Source organism: Excalfactoria chinensis, chromosome 2, assembly GCF_039878825.1.
Source record: "Excalfactoria chinensis isolate bCotChi1 chromosome 2, bCotChi1.hap2, whole genome shotgun sequence".
NCBI classification, from domain to species: Eukaryota; Metazoa; Chordata; class Aves; order Galliformes; family Phasianidae; genus Excalfactoria; species Excalfactoria chinensis.
The window spans coordinates 84,537,781-84,553,278 of record NC_092826.1 but is presented as its reverse complement, the minus strand read 5'-3'; the positions used below and the strand labels follow the sequence as shown (position 1 = coordinate 84,553,278).

At 39.7% G+C, this 15,498-nt stretch overlaps 1 protein-coding gene across 4 annotated transcripts in view; it reads left to right on the top strand.

Annotated features, from left to right (window-relative positions):
* KIF13A (kinesin family member 13A) overlaps window positions 1-15,039 on the top strand; it is a 108,759-nt gene extending 93,720 nt beyond the window's left edge. For 3 of the 4 annotated variants that reach the window (XM_072328737.1, XM_072328736.1, XM_072328739.1), the window contains 8 exons: window positions 99-191; window positions 893-1,045; window positions 2,479-2,556; window positions 3,409-3,456; window positions 3,939-4,050; window positions 4,609-4,760; window positions 11,086-12,178; window positions 12,870-15,039. In XM_072328737.1, coding sequence (XP_072184838.1) covers window positions 99-191; window positions 893-1,045; window positions 2,479-2,556; window positions 3,409-3,456; window positions 3,939-4,050; window positions 4,609-4,760; window positions 11,086-12,178; window positions 12,870-13,153 — 2,013 coding nt within the window. In that variant the 3' untranslated portion in view covers window positions 13,154-15,039. Of the gene's footprint in view, window positions 1-98; window positions 192-892; window positions 1,046-2,478; window positions 2,557-3,408; window positions 3,457-3,938; window positions 4,051-4,608; window positions 4,761-5,250; window positions 5,356-11,085; window positions 12,179-12,869 lie in introns of all 4 variants that reach the window. The other variant, XM_072328740.1, reaches the window with a different exon arrangement.
* The last annotated feature ends 459 nt before the right edge of the window (window positions 15,040-15,498 follow it).

Below are 15,498 nucleotides of genomic sequence, written 5' to 3'. Positions count from 1 at the left end.
TGGTAAAATAAATGTTTGCACTGCAAGCTTTTTTTTGTCTTAAAGGTGCTGTAAGTAATCATTAGCAAAGCAGTAACTGGAAATTACTTTGTTTCTAGAGTTTTACCCAGAGCCTGAAAAGGAGGATATCCTTGAAAAACATATATTATGCCTGTGGAGTGACCTATGAAATAGTATCTAATATACCGAAGGTAAATTTCACCATGTTTCTCTGGCAAATTCACTGAAAGTAACAGAATGGCCCATTGCAGTGAGTAGTACGCACTGCAAAGTAAATGTCCCGCTTTGTTGATATGAGACAACTTACCAAAGTGGATACCCCGAAGCTCAATATTGAGGTCATTTCTACCTATAAACAGTAGAAAACTGAAGATTTTGTTTTCTCTTTTACTGTGTAAACTGATTTCTTGTAGTAGAGCTGTTTCTGAAATTGCATTAGCTGCTACAGGGAGAACACAGAGGCTACTCAAAAAGGGAATTCAAGTCAATGGAAAGAGAAAAACAGCTGAGAAATTTATTTCAACAGGACTATAAACTGCCTCTTATATTACAAACTTGTAGAAATTTCAAATGCATTCTAAAATTGATTTTTAATAAATAAATAATAAAATAAAAACAAATAGTTTAGTCACCTTGTAATTTTTGCTTTTATATGGTAGTACTTAGAATTTAAATTCTAGATAAATCATGCAGAGTATCTGAGGTTCAGGAAGGAATTTGCATTTACTTTCATTCAGCATAATTTACATATGTGTTAGAAAGTCTTGGATTGCTGATTATAGTTAGGATTACTGATTAATTTCTGAATTGAGATGGTATAAGTAAGTGAATCAACACCTTAAAAGCAATACACTTCAATCTGAAAAACTGAATAGTGTAACTTGCAATTTAGGCTACAGAAGAAATTGAGGATCGCGAGACCTTAGCACTGATGGCTGCAAGGAGTGAGAGTGAGGGTACATCTGATGGTGAAACTTACATTGAAAAATACACACGTGGAGTACTGCAAGTGGAGAACATTTTGAGTCTTGAACGACTAAGGCAGGTAAGGAAAAGCCACTTAAGGCATCTTTTAAATGTCATTATTACAATCCAAGTAGAGAATATGAGTGGTTTTTGTTTTTAAAATAAATGTTGCTTGTTTTTTAATTGTAGTGAGAATACTGGACAGATAAATGTAAGACTGAGATACTTATGTGAAATACAGAGTTCCAGCAGTGGTGGATTAACGAGAGCTGGCAATGGTGTTATAGTCAGAGGCTTAACGGGCATAAGCCAAAGGATGGATTTCAGATAGAAATTTTGGCGATTGTGTTTGCAAATTTCTATTTGTAAATGCAAGCCTTTTTTGCTGATATTGGGCACACTGAAGAAAAAAAAGAAAAATCTGGCTAAATTTCAGAGCCCAGGGTGTGGTGATCAGTGGCACAAGGCCTAATTGGAGCCCACTAACTAGCATTGTAGCCTAGGGATTGGTACTGGGCCTAATTCTGTTTAACATCTTTATTAACGATCTGAATTGAGCATACCCTCAGGAATTTTGCAGGTGACACAAAACTACAGGGAGTGTTGTTTATACCAAAGGGTTATACTGCCATCCAGAGGGACTTTAACACGAAGGAGGAATGGGTAACAGGAATCTTATGAAGGTGCAGCAAGAAGAAGTCCAAAGTTCTGCTCCTGGGGAGGAACAAGCCCAGGCACAAGGACATGCTGGGGACACCCAGCTAGAAAGCAACTTGACAGAAAAGAACCTGGATTTCAGTCATGGGCAGCAAGTTGAACGTGAGCCACCAAAGTGCCTTTGCAACAAAGAAGGATAGTAGCATCCTGAGTTGCATTAGGCACAGGGTATTGCCAGCAAGTCAATGGAGGTGATCTTTCCTACTCAGTACTGGTGAAGCCACACCTTGAGTGCTGTGTCCAGTTCCAGGCTCCCCAGTGCACAAGAAGACCAGACATACTGGAGTCAGTGCAACAGAGGGCCACAATGATAATGAAGGAACTGCAACACCTCTCCTACAAGGAAAATACAAAGTTGGGACTTCTTAGCCTGCAGAAGAAGGGCTGGAAGATGGGATAATAGATCATTTCAGTGCATTTCAATCATCTCAGTACCTAGAAGGAGTGTTCAAACGCAGCAGTAGCAGACTTTTCAGTGGTGCCAAGTGACAGGATTAGAGGCAATGGGCATTCTGTCTGAACATCAGGAAACAGTTCTTTGCTGCATGGGTGCCTGAGCAATGGAACAGATTACAAGAGTTTCCTCCCACTGGGATAGTTAAAAGGCATTTGGATGCTCCCTTAAGTAAGTGGCTGCAGGTAGCTTTACAGAGCTTTACGGAGAGGTTGACCACCAGAGATCTCTTCTGACCTCAATGATTCTGTCCTGTTTGATTGCTTCTCGTGAGGAAACGCATGACATTGTTCATCTTTGATAACAGCACTTTTCTAAGTGGTATCTGTTCTTCTATGTAGGCAGTTACAGTCAAAGAAGCACTCTCTACCAAAGCAAGAAACATCCGCAGAAGCATGAGCACACCAAATGTCCACAATGTAAGAACCCTTTCTCCTCTGGTAAATTAGTATGAATTGGGTGGAATGGTGTTGTCTGTGTACTGATGTAATACTTGCACAATGTGATATGGTAATGATTATTCTGAAGTGGGACTTGTCAACCTGTAGAAAAGTTGGCATACATGAAAAAAAGACATGATTCAGTAGAAATCCCTCTTCACAGTTTTCTGCTCTGGAAGAAAGTAAGGGCAGAGGGAGAGTTGGTCAGAACTCTCCTTCTTGTATAAATGTAATAGTTTGGGAAGAACTTTAGAACGATGGCTGCAGTTATTCAGATTACTTTTTATTTTTCCACTTTGGAGTAAAAGTCTCTTTTACTAATTTTCATGGTGGAATGGATAGTTCCCATTTTGTGTGCATTTTATGCATTATTGTATCCCCCACTCAGTACAAGTGTAGCTGTCCTTTTAAGTAGTCTTATCTGAACAATTAAGATATGTATGATCAGTGAATATACAGATGTTGCATAGAAGTTAGGCTAGTAAGATTATTGCATTAGAAAAGATGATCAGAGATAAATAAAAAGTGCTCACTAGTGTTGTAGGCTAGCAAGGAGTAATCTCCAGAGAGAGAGATTCTTCCTTAGTAGCAGTCAGCCCTTAAATGGGGTCTAGGAGAGGTGCAGCCAGGCTCCACGCTTTCTGGTCACACAGCTGAATTGCCTTTAGCTGTGCTCCTGTGGCTGACTCAGTGCTCACCTCAGGTGATCAATCAGAGGTTCAGGCTGTGATTCAACAGTTCCCATACAGGACTAGATGTTCAGTGTCTCCTTAAGGCACCTTATAAATAAAAGGAATGAGTTTTAACCTTCTACTTCTTGGTGTTTTGTAGGTATCCTGTAGCCGACTAGATCTTTCTGCCTGTGATGAAGATGATAAGGTATGTAAATATGAAGTTTAAAAACAAACAAACAAACAAAAAATTTACATAGTATATCTAACAAATGCTAATTACATCCTATTTTGAGTTAAGCTCTTCTGTTCTTTTCTGCTTTTTATGTTAAAATTTTAGAAAATAATATTTAAGAAGCGGGAAGATAGGGACAACCTTAGAGGAAATAGAATATTGATGGGAAGGTTCAACTTCTACTGCCATACTGCTAGCATCTGCCTCTGATGTTGTGGGCCAGCTTAGTAAAATAGGGATTGCATTTGGACCATCTCTATTATATTTTCAATGAAAAGCTAATTGCTTCTGAATAATCTATCATTTTCAAGGCAGAAAAATGTCTTGAAGTCATTAAGCTGGTATATTTGATGTTAAAAAAGTAATAATAAATAAAGCCAACTTTTGAGTTTACCTATTAACTTATCCATGTTTTCCTGTATCAGCATGTATGTTTATATATTTTTGTTTCTTAGGGTTGGTCTGAAAGTCACCTAGATATGTCTGACTGTTCTTCCAGTTATCAGGATGTATCATGCTATGGTACTTTACCCAGGGAGTCACCACGCAAGAAGAAAGATGGCAGTGGTGAGACTTTAAAGTATATGTGTAATGATTTTTGTCTGTGGTTTTTAATTATTGCACTAGGTTGAAAATCAGATAAAAAAAAACACTGTTCTTTTATTAAATTGTCAGTTTATTTCTCCTATTTAAATGCTTTATTCTGCCAATTGCTGTAGCAGGTAAACGTGATTTGTGAATAGGGAAGAAAGAGAGAAATGTATGAAGATGTTCAGGAAACTAAGAAATTGGGAGTGTTCAAAATCAAATACAAGAGGAAGATCAACAAGCTAAACGTGGATCAAAACAGAAGGAGGAGAGAAAAGGAAAAGCTGCTGCGAATTTATGAGTTTGACAATGAAGAGGCTTGTGTGAAAGTGGGAAACTGCTCAGAAGAAGACAATCTGCCTTTGTAGAGTTCTGCACTATCTTGTGCTTGAGTCAGTGCTTAAATACTAAAATGCTATTCTTTCTGTAGCCCTCAATTTGCCAAATGCACAGCTTAACCTTCTATTATTTTGAATTGTTGCTCTTGCAGTTAAGATACGAAGAACCAAAGCAGAACACTTATTGTCTTTTTCCTAGGTATTGCGTCAGAGAATTCCCATGCTTTAATGACCAGCCCTTTTAAAGCGTTTTCTCCTCAACCACCCAAGTTTTTCAAACCCTTAATGCCTGTGAAAGAGGAACATAAAAGGAAGACCCCACTTGAAAGTCGACCTCTGCTTAGTCAGGAGGTAATCCTTGGAAGCTACCTTGTTCTTTGTGGAATCAACCAATTGTGCATTCTTGGCAAACTGACTGCCACGTGCTTCTCTTCCAGTACATTTCTGTAATTATTTGGTTAAAATTCATTATATTTGGTGGGTTCTTCGATGTTAATTTTTTTACCTGAAACTTCGGGTTTGTTTCGCTTCTTGGTAAGTATCTTCCTTTACTGGGTATTTCTATTTTAAAGTATCAGCAACCACTTTTTTTCTTTTTAATTAATTCTATGTAGCTCTAGTAATTCTAGTGATCCTAGCAGTTCTCTGGTGGTTAGAAGCCTGATTTTATTCCTCATCATAAAACACTGTTGAGGAGAGTTCAAACGCATGAGTTTTTCTATCTGTTAACTTGAAATCTGGTAACATGTATGGCCACTATGAGTGTTTGGCTTTCATTGTGCCTTTCTGCCTCACATGCATTTAGCCTCGTGGTTTGTGTTGTGTGTCTTAACCTTTGCAGAGTATGCCTTCTTCTCAGGTACATTGTGCTGGCTGTGTTGTGCCTTCAGGAAGTAATGCCAACAGCATGCCTGTAAAAAGCAATAGCATACATGAGGAAAAGATTGTAAGTTCTGTACCAGCTTCTGTTATGAGGCCTGGTGGTGGGCTTAAGATACTTAATGCTACAGCAGGAGAAAAAGGATTAATGTGAATCCAATTGCTTGTGATTAAAACTAATAGTTATTATGAGCACTTGCTTGCTTGGCTTACAAATGCAATCTTTAATTGGAAATAATCGGTGGTGGGTATTTGTGGTGGTTTTTTTGTTTGTTTTTATTTTAATATTTGTGTGATTCCTCTCATGGGGAGGGTGGAAAATGGGAGGCTTCAGGTTTTACAGGGCACAAGTGATCAAGTAAAGTGTAGTTTAGTGGGTTGTGTTGTTGTCACTCTAATATGCCTTGTATGTTATCCAGATTTTGTGACTATACCCCAGAGTAAATGGAATGATCCCATTTGGTGTAAGTAACTGTGCATTTAGGTGTGGGTACGCTATAAAAGCTTTATCTAATTGCCTGGTGTGGGACTGATATCACTAAAGTAAGGTTGCTTCTCTTAATTAACCCTCAGCCTGTCTTCCTTGTAATTCAGGTGGTGCGTTTAGGTGGAGGGTTTTTATTTTTCTATCCAGCTGTCAAATTGTTTTCTCACTGCTGCTTCAACAAAAGATGTATCATTTCTGCTTAATGAAGAACTTGTTTTTTGAGCTATGGAAGATGGCTGTGAATATTTGCTCTAATCAGAGCTTTATATTTAGCATTTGGAACCTTGAATTTATTTCCCTTTAGTAGTACTGTGAGCAAGTTACTCAGTGTTCTCATGAGGGATTCCCATTTGTTCAGCATTTTCATTTCCAACCATGTAGCCATGCTGTGAAAAAAATCATTACTTGTTATTTCTAATGCCATTTTGTAGACTGTTGCAACAAAGTCTCCTGAGACTTCCAGGGCGTACATTAGAAACTTGTCTGCTGTTTCTGTGTAGCAGCTGTTTTCTTCTCCATCGTGTTACTTTTCCATAAGGTGGTGTAAGTCAGTATGTCAGCTGAGTCATGGACACAAATAGCACGAAAGGTATTTGCAAGGCAAAATCTTCACTGAGTTGAAAAAAAACATCCCATAGAACCTAATCTGTTAGAAATTTTTCCTTAGCAACTTCAGGGCAATTGTGATCCCTTCAGTCAAAGCAGGGTCCCATCCCATGCATGCTTTGAATTAACATAGGTATTTGCCTGTGCTGTTTTCCAAAGTTAAGCAGGAGCTGTTAGAGCTGGAAAAGTGCAGCCTCCTGCACCAGACTTTTTCAATTAGACTGAAACTAATTCACTGAATGCTTCAGACCCACTGTAGCCCATGAGGCACTGGAAAGAGCTGTACTTACAGTTCCCGGCTGCTTGCTCATGCTCTTGCGCTGACTTATCTTGCTTCAGCATAGATTTTTCTTTGGTTGCATAGTAAGTCATGCTAAGGGGACTGATCCACCTAGGCGAAAAACTATACATAGAGTTAGTTATATTTCAGTTGGAACTGCTCTCCTGTCTGATCACTGGAATGAGTACAGAGGAAGCAGGTAAGAACTAGCAGCTGTTCACAGGAGGAGACTGAGATGGCTGCTCCAGCTTTTTGCATTGAGTTTAGCAAATGATGGTTTCTGGGTTGGGTTGTTTATTGTTGATTTTATTTTGTGTGTGTGTGTTTTTATTTTTTGTTTATTGGTTGAGTGTTCTTAATCTCTTTAGAAGGGAAGCCCTTTGTAAGGCTTCCCAGGCTACTCTGCATTTTTCAGAGCAGGACCAAGTATGTGTGTTAGCTAGGCTGATGGAGTAAGCATTTCATGCATGGAGGTGATTAGTGTCCTCAGAATGAGTTCAGAGATTACACTCAGGCAGCATCATGCTTCCACATGAAACTTCAGCAGCCTGCTCCTCTCTGATTGCAGGGGAAGGTTTCACATTATTTATCTGTACTCTGAGTGATTGCTCCAAGGCACAGAGCCTCTTACTCCTAACTAATCACGGGATGACTGATGTAGCTTCAAGTGTGATTCTTCCTTGCTTCTTTTAAATTGAATTGCATTAAAAATGTATTATAAACACTATAATACTAAACATACAGAAGTCCAATAATTTTAACTGGATTCGTATTTTGCATCTAGGTAAATATAAGAGTAATGTTTGACTTCTTTACGTGTTTGTCCGTGATCTTAACATTTTCTTGCATATTCAAAATGACTGTCAAAGGCCGAGGGCTTGAGTGGTTTACAGAACCGCTTTCCTTGGCCTTAAATGCAGCTTTGAAGCTGCAATTTCAGGTGGCACCTCCATATATGTTACAATATGCCGCTGTTCCAAAGCAGTCTGACATAAGCATGTGCCCTCTGTGAAATATGACTATAGTGAAATATGTTAAGGTCAGAGTAATGTTTCAACACGGATTATATTTGCATCCTGCCTGTAATTATGTGTCTCAGAATTGGGGTTTTTCGTTTTGTAGGAGTAAATCCTCGCAGTGGGCAACAAACTTAATGCTGTGAAAACTGAAGCAAGTGTGGTGCAACCACCAAATAAGTATTATTAACTTTAATTTAAAAAGCCAAACAGGAACAAGCATCTTAGAGGATCCTTCAGAGCTATAATTCAGGGATATGAAAACTTAAGTACTTTTTAACTAGTAACAAACCTGGTTACTACTTAGTAACTTACTGTTACCGAGCAGGTCTGAAAACTGCTTTTTTTGGAGTTTTTGCTTCTGTTGGTTCTGCTATTACTGAATCCTGACTTGCTGTCTTATGTCCTTAGTTCTTTCTAAGACATTCCTATTGTTATCAGTTCTTAAATCTGTTTTATATAATAGTGTTTTTTTTTTTTCTATTATATATCTCCCAGGGAGGTACTTGCCATTTATTTATCCATATTTCAAAGATGTTATACTTCAGTTATTCCAGCAGTCTGAGCAGTACAAGAAGGCTTCCTTTTTTTCTCCACAGCTGAATCCCACAGGAATTTAAACATCCCTGAAATCACTTTACTTTTAGAATTTCTCCATGAGGAGGCCCAAGAGGTTCTTTGAAAGGAGGTACCATAACCTAGGAATAAGACTGCATCTCTGTAACTTAGGTTTTGGATTTCTGATGTTAGATAACCCCCAAACTATTAATTACTGGCAATGTGATTTTATTAGTCTTCTCCTGATCATGTTGCTGATGTCTGTGTGTCTGCAAAACCATTTCTTATTTACATTGCCTTTTACCCAGATGACTTCTGAGCATGATCTTTGTGTCCCCTAAAGTTCTTTTTCAGTTAGGTGGGGCATCTTGCAGGATTCAAAGGTGGAACAGGACACTGTTATAAAAATGCCTCTTGGTCTCAAGTGGATATTTACCAAAGGAAATACTCCCTTTGCAAAGTCTGTAACAATTTGGACAGTTCTTGTACCATCTTAAAAAGAGTGTGTTTGTTATATGCTAGTCTGTAGTGTTTTGAAATCCACCTACAAAGCTTGTGTTCTATGCAGAAAATTGCAAGGTAAGGCTGAAAGAGAAGGTGTAAGCAGAATAATTGAGAAAATATCCATCAGAGCTGAGTAACAGGTATACTTCAATATGCAAGAAGATGGGTTTGCACAGTGCTTTAATGTTTGGAAAGGTATTCATGGTCTCAATAAAGTGGGTATGAATTCTGCACTTTCCTTTAAGGGACTGTCTGTAAGTTTCAGACCAAAAGAACAGAGCTTTCAATAGTGTAAATCATTTTTAAAACTATTGTGTACCATTTCATAGCATTATAAATCCTCTCTGGAAAAATAAATAGTTTCAAATCCAATCCAAAATTAAAGGGATGGCAGATGATTTACTAAAAGAATATCGTAGCATGGGTTCTTTCCCTGTATGTGATGAGTTTCTTTAGGAGTCTGACTTTCTTTCCTCATCTGTAAAGTATTTTAAACATTTGTCCAACTTAAGGCGTATTAAGAACAGTTATTGCACTCAGTAGGGTGTATGGATTGGGAATGTTAACAGCGCTGAGAAGATGCCATCAGTACATAGCACAGTAGTGAAGTTGTAGAGGGGCATGATCCAGTTTCTTCCCTTTGATAAAACTTTGAGAAGTGTAGATGAGATCAGCGAGTGACTTTGAAGCAGTTGTTGTAGTCCTAATGCAAACTGAAAGGACTTTAGGCATCAGCCTGAAAATAGTTGCTAAACTGCATGCTAAATTCATGTTGTCTTTAATTGGATACCCAAAACAAGTCCAATATCTAGAGGTCATGTCTTCCTTAAGTCTGAAAGCTTGTAGGGTTTGTCCAGTTGGTTAAAACAGTCTAGTAAAAAGGTATTGCCTTTACCTGCAGGCCTCATCTTGCTTGTATTATGAGATCATCTCAGGTACACAAAAATGCCTTAAGTGGTGTAAGGCAAGATCTGAAGTTTGTAAGAAAAATGGGAAGAGATGTTTGATATATACTGTATCTGTTACTGTGTTAGTGGTAGCCTCAGTGGGCAATAAGTGACTTGAAGTAGGAAAGAAAGCTGATATTTAAGTATAATGTTGTAAAGGTCAAGAGAATGTTATTAAGTGGAATCATGCTGAAACATTTTGTCTTGGTTATTATGAAATACAGGAAACTTTCTCAGAAGTATTTTTGTCTTAAATGCATTGGTTCTCAGTGCTTTGATCATCTGGTTGAGTATTCTGTATTCTCCTCTTCCAATGGCGATTCATGGCCAGGTTTCTGAAAGCTTGGGACTGCTTTGGTTATCAGGGAGGATCCGTCTTTGAGACTTGCACCGATCAGTATTTGAAGTTACATGTTACACATAGAGAAATAACAGGCACTTAAGTTCTTCTAAACTTGTATATATTTCAACAAGCTTTTTGGTGGTGTTGTGTTTTTTTTTCTTTTTAACATTACTCTCTTGGGACTTTATCATTTTCTACATATGTGTGTACACACGTTATATGTACATATATTCATACACATGTAAACAAATGCACACGTATTTATATGAAGAAATGAAGTGTTTGAAAATCCTTGATGTGGAATCATGCCTACTGTATTTTATACTGAGGAGAGCTGCATGACCCTGTTGCCGGGGTATTTCTCAGATGCATCCTGACAAGCTGTCATTCTCAGACCCGTGTGTTCTGTGAAAGCCGCATTTGGGCTGGGCACCTCCTAACATCACTCTTTCTCAAAGTGATATTTGGGGAGCTGCTTCCAAATTCCGCTGTGTTAACTGGAGTCACGTATTTCCCTCCAAACATGCACATAAATGCTTCCTTGAGGATTTTCTTTTTGCCTTTGTTTTCAAGTGTTGTGAATGTGTTCAAGTGTGATAGCTGGGAGTAAGCAGCACTATTTGGTCTTACTGGTATGAGATTAATAGAAGATCCCATTGTGCAGAATAGTTCTTAATAATCTTAGCCCTCTTCTGTTCCTGTGTATCCGTTTTGTTAGGCAGTTAAGTGGTTCGATCAAACATCTTCAGTAGGTTTAATAATGTGAGAATATGTAACTTTTAAGTGTGAACTTTCCTTATGCCAAACAATCTCGCTTTATGTTTTCTGTACTGTTTAGAACTAATCTTTATTTTCTAAAAATTGAATGGCTCGGATAACGTGGGTAGGGTTATGCTGCCAACAGCTCTTTTCAGAGGGAGATTCTGTTCTTCAGCTGCAGAGTGCTAAAGATGCGGGTTTCTCCATATTCAGAAGGGAAAAATCAGGTGAAGTTAATTTTCTTGAGAACATTACAGTTGTAGGCTGCTAATACCACTTGGGTCTCTTCTTTTGCAGGACTCTGAGGAGGAAGACAGTGAGTTGGAGGCCATTCATAAGAAACTGATCAGCCCGCAAAGCTTTAAAAACTTCCGACCTTACGTACCAGAGGAATTTGCTGACTTCAGTGTTTACAATGCTAGCCTGGAAAACAGGGAGTGGTTTTCTTCTAAATCAGACTTCATGAGTTCACGTGTTCTTGAGAAAGAGGTATCCCGCAGCCCCACCACTAGCAGTATCACTAGTGGCTATTTTTCCCACAGTGCCTCTAACGCTACTCTGTCTGACATGCTTATTCCCTGTAGTGATAGCACAGACCAGCTAGCCTGTCACACAAAGGAACTGGACTCTAATGAGCCTTCAGGATCATCTCTTGCACATGATATGAGATCTTCTTTGAACAAGGAATTTTGTGAGGCAGAAAAGGAGTTAGCAAGAGAGAAGTTACCTGCGTTACCACTGAAAGAAAACAGTGCCTTAACGGAACAAGTTCCACTGTCCCTCAATGCCACTGACAAAGGCTCTCAGCAGTTACCCAGAGCTGGATCGTTTTCAGCTCTAAGCTCCTCAGATGGCAGAAATACCTGTCATACAATTGAATTTTCAGCACGTGAAGCTACGGTTGAGCACACAATGGAGATTGTTGAAGATCACTCATTTACAGAGTTTATGGGCGTAGAAGATGGAAAAGACTTTGACCACTCAGCATCTCCACAACCCTGTTCCGTTGTGTCCTCCAATGGAGTGAGCACCTCGGAGTTATCCCTAGGAAATGACAAGGAGCAGGATGCGTGTGGGGGCCAGCTGGGCTCTGCAGCAGCAGGCAATCAGCTTGCAAATGCTGTGGGAAGGCCTTTGTTAGTAGAAGAGACTTCAGACTGTGAGACTTATCCTGATATTTCCATAGATGATTTTACTGGGAAGGACCACTTGGATGGGTCCGACTGTGAAGACAGTGCTTCTGCAGATCAAGCCCATGTCTTGCCTAGCTGGGTGGCAGTGGGTGAACAAGTCTGTGTTGGAAGCAATAAGGTGGGCACGGTGAGATATGTTGGAACGGTGGATTTTTCGTCTGGAATCTGGGTTGGAGTTGAACTGAACGTTCAGTCAGGTAAGGCTGAGTGTGCTCTGGATTATCTGGATCTATTTTAGAGTTGCATTATAACCATACTCTGTTCACTCTCGGGAAAAACTTCCAGTTTTGTAGTCACTTGGCATCTGAAAAATAGCATTCTAGTCCTGTTTATAGGGATGCTTTGATAAGGATCATTAACTGTCTCAAGGCTCCATTCTTCTACTTAATACAAAATAATGTCGTAGTAGTTCCCAGCGGTACCCATCTGTTTAAAGATCAGAAAAACAAGCAAAGCCTAAATAATTAGCAGATATATTTCAACTCACGGGCAGTACTGGCAACGGACATGACTTTTCAAATGAGTTTGCTGCCTGTAGCTTTCAGAGAGATTTCTTTTCCTACTAGGTAAAGACTTAATTACAGCGCACAGGTTTCCTTTGACTTCTGTTTAGTGGGGTCTGAAAAAGAGCCCGTGTTCTATAAATGCTAAGAGGTCTTCAGGTGTTTTGAAAAGATGGCTTTTTTTAGCAGGTTAAGTAGATATTAACACTTACACTGCGAGTTTATTTTACAGATAAGTTCTGAGCTTCGTAAGTAATTGTTTTGAGAGCAATTTGATTTGAACGAGAAGAGATGTGTGACTTTTTAAACTGTTACTAAATAGAATAATATTTTAGGAAGTCTGTTGGTCACAATTCAAGGCCTCCTTTCTTTGCTTTCATTGAAGGGAAGCACGACGGGACTGTCAAAGGCAGAGAGTACTTCCAATGCAAGCCACGGCACGGGGTGTTTGTTCGCCCCGGGCGCCTCAGTAAGGCACCAGCATCCACGAGGAAATGCAGCAGCACTTCGCGCTCTCAGACCTCTTCCACTTCAGAGAAACGGAGGAGTTCTGTACTTCAGGGCTCATCATCCACTCCTAAAGCAGGAGAAGGCCTCTGTCATTCGGGAGACGCGGCGGCTTCTGCTTTTTCTAGGAAGCAAGAGAACAGGAAATCGTGGATTAACTGAACTGCAGTATTTTTGCACTTACTACACATATCACTGTGTGGAAAACTGTATGGATTTTTGAAGCTATTGTACATTTGAATCTGTCCATACAGAAGGCGTATTCTCTAGGGTCCCTGACTTCTCTAATTTTTTTTTTTAATAAGTAATATATATTATATATATATGAATGTGTATCTATAGTTTGTCTGCCAGCGGGCAGATACGGCTGCACACTAAAATACGGTTAAAGCTGATGTGTAGATAATTGAGGTACTGGACTATTTGTTATGAATCAACACGGGAGATATATTTTAAACAACTGAAAGTATTTTATTGTGGACAAACAGGCTGTAAATCCGTGTTTGGAAAAAAGACTGCGGTTTGCTGTTTTTCATTACCAAAGAACTCGTTTTAGACTGACACCTTTTTGCTGTTTATATCTTTCTATTGTAAATGTTTTAACTGATAACGTGGTGCCATTTTTCCTTTCAGTCACGGGGCACCAAGCAGCCTTACGTTCTCTGTTTAAGCACACTGAAATATCCAACTGCTTCGTATTTCTTGTCTTCCTAGAGGCCTGCCACTGTGCTGAACTGGCATTGTACTGAGGTGACTGACAGTGCCCGAAGCTGTTTGTTAGTCTGGTATTTTGTGTGTTACCGTAAACCAGCCGGGCAGTTTGACTGCAGAAACAGTATTACTGCAAGGGTGTGATAGGACAACACTTTGGGGTTGGTCTTGGGGGGGAGGGGGGCGTAAGCAGGGAAAACAAAACACAATTAGATGGATTGTGACTGCAGACTTTGCACTTGTTACTTGCCGGTTATTATCAAGATGAAATAGAACCTGCGAAAGTAATTTTAATCTGTATAGTTTATGTTAATAATGGGAATGATGGAGGGATTTGTGTCTGGTGCTCATGAATTCCTGCGAAGGTTGTTCCACATGTAGATACTGTAGATGCCTGTACAAGTGTTCTGGATGTTTGTAAAGTAACACGGTAAAAAAATGAGTGACGTGAGTGGCCTGCTGTACCTGTTCTTTGTTCTGAGCAAGTGAGTGACTGAGATACCTGGGACCTTACTGACAAGCTGCTGTTCTTTCTCTGATTGTTGTGTACAGTAAGCGGACTCTAGTGTGTTACTATTTACTGTAAAGAACTGTAATTTATATACTGCCAGTGCTGTATTTAATTGGTACAGACCTATTGTGTGTTAGAATACAGACTGTTTACTTGGGATTTTAAAGACATCGTTTTGCTTATATTTGATACATTTAGGTTCCGTGGTCACATAAGAAGCTTAATGCCATTACTTGCTGATGGTGCTCAGATGCAAAATACTTTGTAAAAACGCTGAAGGACTGCAATGGGAGTGGAGCACTTGATGCTGTTAACCCGTTTGAACGCTGGCTGGTTCCTGTGGCACAAGACGAGCGCAGCCCCTGTGGATGGATACACCTTCCTCACCTGCTGCCTTCCCCTCCTTTCCCTGCTCAGGGGAGAAGAGCTCGGTGACTCCTGAACAGGGAACGGCAAAGACGGACATCCCTCATCCCGGCAGCTGGGAGGTGCTGTGCCAAGGGGGCAGGCGCAGTGTGTTGTGCTTGCCCTTGGCATGGCTTTTGCCAGCACTGAAACAGGATACCAACGTGCTTACGTTAAGTCGATTCTGGTGGAATGAAGGGCTTTGCAAATGACGTCTTTTTCATGCTTTTGGAGTCCACCCAGAGTTGCTTTTGATGCAGTAATGATGATTCTTGCTGGAAAAAAGAAAAAAAAAGAAAATTACCCTAATGGAAAAACTTGTTTACACAGAAGTATTTTATCAGGCACAGATGACCCTAAAACACTGTCAAGTATCTTGAAGTTAATTTTAGATGTCACTTTAACCTTTTTATAAAGCTTTTGAAAAAATACGTGTGTGTGCATGAACGTTTGCATTGATAGTTGTCCTCGGCCACTACAAACAGTTCTGAAAGTTAATGTGGCCATTTTCTTACAGAATGTATGCCAGGTTAGCACCAGCTACCTTTAAGAATGCAGAACACGTGGGTTGGTTCAGAAACACTGGAGTGCTTCCATCAGCGTGCAGCCTATAAATAGCAGAGAAACCTACAGAAGGCAAGCTGTTTGCACCAACGTTTGGCTTAGCCCATGCTATCCTCATGTTTTCTTCTGCAAAATTGGCATGTTAATTGGCATATTACATAGGACACATCTTGTCCTAGGTAATGTTGGAAGGAACGTATGTAATGAGTGCAATGAGGTAATGGGAAACTGCAGGTGTTGTAGTTGATGTGCACCTCAAAGTCTGCTACAAACAGTGTTTTCTGTTGTAGCGCCAGAGCAGCAGCGGCTGTCCTGA